The 8524-nt window shown below is 33.8% G+C and overlaps 1 protein-coding gene across 3 annotated transcripts; it reads right to left on the bottom strand.

Annotated features, from left to right (window-relative positions):
* Positions 1-306: 306 nt before the first annotated feature.
* LOC105328824 (lipid droplet-associated hydrolase) lies at positions 307-6858 on the bottom strand. 3 transcript variants are annotated; one of them, XM_034459683.2, is made up of 5 exons: positions 6702-6825; positions 2873-3019; positions 2637-2755; positions 2234-2365; positions 307-1963 (listed from the first exon to the last, which is right to left on the bottom strand). In XM_034459683.2, the coding sequence occupies exons 3-5, from the start codon at positions 2746-2748 to the stop codon at positions 1284-1286; spliced, it is 924 nt and encodes a 307-aa protein (XP_034315574.1). In that variant the 5' UTR covers positions 2749-2755; positions 2873-3019; positions 6702-6825; the 3' UTR covers positions 307-1283. The 3 variants fall into 3 exon arrangements, with proteins under 3 accessions (XP_034315574.1, XP_034315521.1, XP_034315479.1); XM_034459630.2 differs by having other exon boundaries at positions 2856-3019; positions 6702-6824; XM_034459588.2 differs by lacking the exon at positions 2873-3019 and having other exon boundaries at positions 6702-6858.
* Positions 6859-8524: the final 1666 nt, after the last annotated feature.

Below are 8524 nucleotides of genomic sequence, written 5' to 3'. Positions count from 1 at the left end.
CTGTCTTTTGATACTTGTAATCAATTAGTTTTAAACTTCCATTAATCCATTAAAGTGTTTACTTTTCATCCTTCGTGTCTTATTTAAATGCATTCAGGGAATGACAAAAAAGTATTTGTGAATTTTTTTTTATCTGCTTATTTTTCATATTAGCTCATAATTTCCATCCCCAAAAGGATAATAGATACCAATATCTCTATTCGTATTAGGAATTGTACAATATTTTTAAAGAAAAGTCCGACCAATTTTTGTTCATTACGAAATCAGTTTTTTTGAAGAATAAAGAAGATACAGATATGTCACACAACATATGAAGATTTAATAAATGTAACAATATGAAGAATATCACAATCATTTGAGGTTTCTCACTTTTGCAAATACATAAATCATAAGGATTCAACTGACACCCATCATGGCAACAAAGACCATGTATTAAGTAAAAGACAGTTGTTGCTGAACATCTTAATTGTAATCATGAGCAATAGTAAAAATCACATAGCAAAATTGGTTTATACAAATTTTTAAGACTCTCATTTTCTTTTTATACAATTTTACAGCGTACAAAATTGAATACTAGTATCGCAATGAAAAACAAACATGTTGAACACTGGCTCGTATCAGTCTGACATTTGATTGCAGGATTATGTTATCTGTGTTCATTAAATACACGTGCACTGAAGTACATGTACTAATATCTAATAATATTGGTGTCTGTTCAATTTTTTTCATTTGCATAAAACATTTCTATATAAACTGCCATTCACAAAGGAGTGCAAATTAAAACATTGACCTGGTATATTTCCAGAGAAGTGCAAATAAACACATTTAAACAAAAAAATATCCAATTTGGAGTTATTCAGGAATTTTCATAAGTTAAAACAATATATAATACATTATTTAGAATAATACCCATGCACTAAGGGACAAAAGTATATCAAACAATTACAAACTAGTACATTGTATTCATAATTCTGTGCCAAATTTGTGTATAAAGGCACATGCAAAGAATATTGTCAAGAAAGGAATACATGTACTGTGTTTGATGTAAAACCTTTGATAAATCTGCTGTTATTAGATTACCTGTGTGTTCTACAGGCAGTATATGTCTCGACAGCCAGCAGGACTCAGCATAACAACACTTGATATACATGTACACACTTGTACTTTGGAATGTAACATTGTATTTTTTCCTTATTTTGTTTAATATAAATGTTAATGAGTGTAATAATTTAAGGTGCAATAAAATTCAAATCTAATAAAATCCATGGAGTAGCTTTTGTTCCTCAGGATTCCAGCTTGGCCAGATCACTCTGTAGCCACTCCCAAACAATGTCCCCCATTTCATCACTGGCCTCTAAAACAAAGGCGTGGTCATAGCCATTCTCACACAATCTGATGTCACCATGGGGGAATTTTTTCTTCATATCAAAATAGTAGGACTTGGGGCACCAATGGTCATCTTCCCCATAATAGAAACTCATTTTTGGAAGATGTCTTTCCACTAAATCTTCATCCAAGTGAGCTACCTGCTGCATTTCTAAATTAGCCATATACATCACATTGCTGACACAGAAGGGATCAAACAGGTTCATGGAAGCATTGTACACACACTCTGGGATTTTCCGGCCACTGAAATACCACAAAAGCAGCCTGTATTGGACAAAGGGAGATAAATAGGATGCACCATGAACTATTGCGGTTCCCAGCCAGCGAAGATATTTGAGCATAGGCGTGGCAACTTGACCCTTTGGTGACTGAGCCATTCTCTCAATGGTTGGAAATAACTGAAAGCATCGTACAACTCGCTGATGGTCGATTTCATCCAGAATTCTCATGATCATATAACAGCCTATGGAATGGCCAATCAAAATCAGTTTTACATCTGCTGGAATGTGATCCTTGATGTATTTCACCTTGTGTTTGATTTGTCCTTCTAATGAACACACAGAATATGATGCCTTTTCTGAAATTAAAAATGAACATAAATGATTATACTTGATTTTGAACAAAACACAATCTCTTACACTTTTTCCTCACATTTATTAATACAGAGAGTAGTACAATATCTTCAAATTAAAAATAACTGTACACTACAAGATAATAAATTTTACTAGGTCCTTTTTCTCCACAAAGTAAAATGCTTAAGGTCAATTTAGATGTTTGAAAAAGAATCATGAAACTTTAGAACTGTTAGATATATCGGTAAATTTGATTGACCTGACATGTGACTTACCTACATCCAATGATTTGTTGGGAACAGTCACATGACCAGCATGTGATATTCCCCAGACCGGGATCTTCTGGTCACAGTTCCTGTATAGCACCTGCATGAAGCGATCATAGTAGTCGATGATGCCTGGGTTTCCTGTTTAAAATGTCAACAATTATCAAAATTTATTTGACTATAAAACAATATTTTTACAAATCTAGAAACAAATTACTTTTAGTTTTCAATGATTTTTTTTTCACAGAATAGAGATTTTTGAGTGAGGAACAAAACATGCTAAAACTTTTTGACATTTTGCTAATTGAATTTTTTTTTTGTTATCACATATTATCTGAATTAACCAGCAAGTCAAATGCACACAAACAATGTAATATTTGATAAAGAGTATCAAACAATAACTGTGTCTGACCTGGTATTATCAGATACAGATATTTGGACTGGTCAGAGTTGCCATACTTCAGGACATGCGTCATTATTCCATGAAGAGGAACAAATTCACTTCTCTTGGAGTCCTCCTCCATCTTTCAGCTGTCAAGAATTAAATAGACAATAAAAATAAATAAGAAACATGTAACAAAGACAATTGTAGTAGCGAATTAACCTACAGCAACAACCAGACAAAACTTACAGCTCATTTCAAAATACCGTCAATTTTCCCACTTGGTGACAGCCAATGTTTACGTCAGCCACTCGCTAGACTCAGTCAGCCGGTAACTTTGCCAGTATCAAAAGCATGTGGCCACCACAACAACGCATGTGGTAGAAACAGTTCAATTGCACTAGAGATAGAACCTGCTGCAGGTAGGAAAACAATTGTTTTGCTTTTTAATTCCTCAGTTATCCGGACGCTTTCGTTCCCAAGTCCAATCGTCCGGATAGGTGAAGCGTCCGGATATCTGAAATGTATCTATTGTTGTCATGAATGATAATGTATTTGTATACAATTGCTCCCAGTGTTGATACTAGTAGCAACACATGCTGTTGATATGAACGTTTTTAGATATGAAGAACTCTGCTTCATTTTATTATTTTGTCATAAAATATTAACTGGACAAAAATGATAACCTAATCTAGCTAAATTCTTTGTGTCCAAGTGTGATATGTGTGTGATACACTGTTGTTTGCAATTTTCCAATTTTTGAAAGTGATTTGGGAAGTCAGTGTGTTTATACAAGCTACTCATTAGGGTCTAGCAGGTAAAAAAGGTGTGAAACTTAATTGACAGGGGTAATTATTTGTACTGAGTAGGGTATCATCAAATTTTACCGTCCGGTTAAATGAAGCAAGATTAGTAGTAAATAAGTGTTTTGTGGTAAAAACAGACTGTCCGGATCCGGAACGCGAATTTCCGGATAAATGAGACAAAATAATGTATAAACAAATCTGTTCCCAAATAAAATCGTCCGTAAACTGAAGCGTCCGGTTATCTGGCGTCCGGATATCTGAGGCCCCACTGTATTAAGTATTATTAATATGAATATTTGAAATGGCTTTATAAAAATGTAGCTTAAACACATGCAGACACTCAGAGAGAGAGAGAGAGAGAGGAAGAGAGAGAGAAGAGAGAGAGAGAGAGAGAGAGAGAGAGAGAGAGAGAGAGAGAGAGAGAGAGAGAGAGAGAGAGAGAGAACACATGGTTGAAACATGCAACTGCATTAAAAATAGAGTACTGCAGATCGAAAAACAACTGAATCCCTCATATATACTTATATTTGAAATTATTGTTTTGTTTGGAATTTGGAGAGAGAGAGAGAGAGAGAGAGAGAGAGAGAGAGAGAGAGAGAGAGAGAGAGAGAGAGAGAGAGATAACTTAGCTGGCTAGCGAGATAGGGCCTCATCAGGCTTGCCAATGCATCACCAACTTTTCTGAAGTCAATATAATACTCAGTCTCAAGTCTGAGTATTGGTCTCAAATTTATGATTTTTAAAAAAAGGATTTGAGTTTTGGAATGAGTTGAGTGATTTTAAGATTTTGGTGATGGTGGAACCCACATTTTCAAAAAAATTCTTATTCTTTTTTTTTTCATAGCACGCTGAATAATTTATGTCATTGATTATAGTTGCAACCGATTAATCTCATTAGAATGCACTATCGTCTTGACATATTTGGGTTTACCCCTGAATCCCATACAAGTTAGTGGACTATGTAGTTGTATGTAAGGAATGCTATAGCATCTTTGCTGATTAGAAAATGTTGACTGACTCTTGTCCAATCGGACCGTAGTAGGCGGAGTTAAGAATTTACCGCTCATGGCTTGAATGAGAGAAGAGATAAAAAGCAAATGCATTGATACAATTCAAACATGTAAATAATTTGTGACCTAGTGTTCAAGAAATAAAAATACAAGCAAGTAAACGCATGTATTTATGCATGCATGCATTATATAAATCTATGTGAATGAAAACTAAACAGTCCTTATTCATAATCGTTATGATAGCGGCATTTCTTTGATGCCGGCAAAGCTCTAATGCGGTTGTACTGTGTGGGAGTTTCAGCGGCATGTCTTTGATGCCGACGAAGTGACGGGCGTCTGGATTTAGCGAGCTGCTGACGAAAACAAGACTGTCATCAAGTGTGAAAATCGATGGTATTTTGAAACGAGCTCTAACACTAAAGCATACCCCAAAAGCTGACCCACGGCCTGCTTTTTAAAAATCTGCTTCTGCTTTTGGTCTGCTTTGGGTCTGCTTTTGGTTTACTCAAGGTCAGCTCTTGGGGTCCACTTTATGCACTGAAGTAGGAAGCAAACCCATTTTTTTCTCATGGCCTATAAGCACGTCCCTTGTATATTCCAAATGCACATGTAGATCGAGACATTTGGTCATTTTTCAGTAGCAATTTAAGGGTCTGCCTCTGAAATTGGAGTTTTGTCTTCTACATGTACATGTATGTCCCCTCTGGGACTGCTCTGGAGTCTGATTGGGGTCAGCTATAGTGGAACAAAGCAGACACAGAAAGCAGACCAATTCAACTTCTGCATGAACTTTTCAAAAAGTCAAGTGGTTAGAATGTTGCATTATAATGTACAATAGAAAAAATACATGGTTTCATTCATATACTAAATGATATTATTTAAAAAGTAAACATAAGAAATGAATTTCTCAAATGTAAATATGAATTTAATTTTTTTGCAGATTCATGATGCTATGAACTACAACACTTTACACCTGACTATTTTTAATTTATAGGGGCAACCATAATGGTTACGATTTTTTTCTGAATTTTCTTTTCCAACTTTGATATTTACTGGTACATTGCATGGTTGTCTCTAAAAATTAAAGTAGAAGGAAGAAATAAAAAAGTAGAAAGGGGTCTGGGGGTCTAGCTTTATAGGCAGGAGAATTAGAGACATCCCTGCAATGCTTGACTATGGTATTTCTAATGGTCAGCCAAAATTTTAGTCAGTTGTCAACGAGATACAAAGGTAAACAGTAAATACAATGTACATTTATATTTCAATATTTAAAACAAAAATTAGAGTAACCAGTAACCACCTTATAGAATTGTTATAAAGTAATAGACTTGCTGATAAAAAAAAATCTAAGGAAAGCAAACCTTTTATCAGCATGTATACATGTATATAAAACTTATGTAAACAAAAACATGGCATGAGCTGAACTGAACTGAACTGAACTGAAAGAGACAATACTAAGCCTATCATACAAACTATCACATAAGGTTATATTTGAGGTCATTTCCTTCTTGATGGGAAATTATCTAATCATCAGCTGTGGTGCTAGCAAATATGAGCTATTCTCTTTATAGAAAGAATAATCTTATCATGACCAGTATAGGCTACACTCAGGACATCAGTCATTTTAACGATAGAACATTCTATCTATTCTCTTTATACAACAGGACATTCATTCATTGATAAAGACTTATATACCCGCCTTCTTCATTATTAAGAGAACACAATACACTTTACTACTAAAACAAATAAGCAATGGGCATTGTCAGATATAAATATGGACTTTGAACAGATTTTTTTTTTTTTTTTTTTACAAAAGATACAATACTGATATTGATTTATGAATACCTATACTGATTTGTACTTGTACTTATAAATATAGCAATAAGAAATATGATATCACTTAAGGTTGAATAACACATCATCACAAAAGGCTGACCGCTGGTCGAAACGACATTTCGTTTTATTAAAAGGATTTTATAGACTGAAACATGTAAACTATTCCATAGCTGAGTGGATAAAGTGTCAGACTTGTGAACCGTACATCCCGAGCTCGAATTCCGCCGGGGCTTTTGTTGTTACTTTCTGGAATAATTAGTTTAGATATTCATTTTTTATCCCCAAACTGCAAATTTTTCGCTTATTTGACATTTGGAGAGTGTATTTATCATTATATCTTTCATTATCAAATTATTTCTTGTTAATTTGAGTGACTTTTTCCCGGTGTGTTATTCCACCTTAATAAAGCATCATGATAAAACATTTTTTTTTATCAAACGTACCTTTAGTAAAAACAGTTTTCACAACAACAACCCTTAGGAGGACTCCAGTAACGTTACAAATTAACCTTTAAACACGGAAGATTTCTATAAAGAGAAATAACTGCGTTGAGCTTCTTGAGCTTTAATATTAGCTCGCCTGTGTACTATTAGCCGCCACACAGCTATTTTAGTACTTGTACTTGTTTCTGCAATGAAAGACTAAATATAAATATTAACAAACAGTCAGCTGTACTATACTGGCGTGCGACCAATTTTCATCAAGTACTGTTTATCGCCTGTGCATTGTTACGTCATTTTTCGTATATAATTTTATGTGTTGATGAAATGACTTTTAAAACAATGCACTGGCGAAAAATGGTCAAAGTAACTGAACTTTCGTGTATAGAAACAAGTGCTCTCTGTGTTCAAGTTCGACCAAGGTCTGGCAACAAGGGAGAGCACACTTTTAAATATCAGCGACAATGCTTTGATTTGGAATTGAGTCAGTAGTTAAAATCAGGACCGTCTCTCAGTTTTGTTCTGCAATTTCATTAGTTAGATTTATGTATACATAATTTTTCGAACACCCCGTAAATAAGATATAGGGTATTTATTTTTATTATTAGACAAAAATTATAACATCAGCTTCACCTTGGTGCCTGTGATATAGTTAGTATGATGGCATATCTCTGCCACGTATGGTGGCATATCTCTGCCCCTTGTGTGTAAGTTATTTTTTTTTTATAAATTATGTCGACATACAAGATAAATATGTTGACATGCAAGATAGTTATGTCAACATGAACATAACTATGTTGACATGAAAGAAAAACTGCAATCAAATAAGAGTTATAAAAAATCTCAAATATCGCCAACATGTGACATCCAAGATGCTAGATACGCTACCTAATTATGTCAACATGCAACTTATTTATATGTTAACATGCAACTTCTTTATGTCGACATGCAAATTAGTTATGTGAACATGCAAGATAAATATGTTGGCATGCTACATAGTTATGTCTACATGCAACTTAGTTATGTGGATAAACAACTTATAAGTTGGATGTCAACATATTTATCTCACATGTAAAGTCAGCATTATGTTGCAAGTCAACATATTCATCTTGCAACATATTTATGTCGACATGCAACTTATTTATGTTAACATGCAACTTATTTATGTTAACATGCAACTTCATTATGTCGACATGCAACTTTTTAAAATTATGTTAACATGTAAGATAAATATGTTGACATGTAACATATTCATGTCGAAATGCACATAACTAAGTTGCATGTCGACATAAAAAAGTTGCATGTCGACATAAAGAAGTTGCATCCAGATAGCATCTTGGATGTCACATGTGGGAGATATTTGAGATTTTTTGAGATTTTTTTATAATTTCTATTTAATTGATTGTAATTTTCTTGCATGTCAACATAGTTATGTTGCATGTTGACATAACTATCTTGCATGTCAACATATTTATCTTGCATGTCGACATATTTGATAGAAAAATAACTTGCACACAAGTGCAGAGATTTGCCACCTAAGTTAGATACATTTTGATAGTACCAATGTCTAAACTAGTGTGTTAAAACTATTTAATTAGAAGCGGATCATCATGTATGTTCTAAATGTCTCAGCTATCATAAAAATTAATTTATAAATATCGTGAAGAATTCTAAAACTGCATGCAAACAAACTGCATATAATCATGGAACGCTTGGAATAAAAAAAAAGAATTCTACAATATTTTTAATGCTACCTTTTGAATAGTTCAATACAATTACAGACAAGTGGAGTTACTGAAAGTTAATTGTGAGTTTTCTAAAGATAT

This window comes from Magallana gigas, chromosome 5 (assembly GCF_963853765.1).
Source record: "Magallana gigas chromosome 5, xbMagGiga1.1, whole genome shotgun sequence".
Classification (NCBI taxonomy): Eukaryota; Metazoa; Mollusca; class Bivalvia; order Ostreida; family Ostreidae; genus Magallana; species Magallana gigas.
The sequence above is the reverse complement of the archived record's forward strand: the minus strand, read 5'-3'. Positions and strand labels throughout refer to the sequence as shown.

Excerpts from the sequence above, each read along its gene's own strand:
- LOC105328824 (XM_034459588.2), bottom strand. The coding sequence starts at position 2,748 with ATGGAGGAGGACTCCAAGAGAAGTGAATTTGTTCCTCTTCATGGAATA. Across the intron at positions 2,366-2,636 it reads TCTGTATCTGATAATACCAG|GAAACCCAGGCATCATCGAC; the intron begins GTCAGACACAGT and ends CATTTTAAACAG. Across the intron at positions 1,964-2,233 it reads CAACAAATCATTGGATGTAG|AAAAGGCATCATATTCTGTG; the intron begins GTAAGTCACATG and ends TTTTAATTTCAG.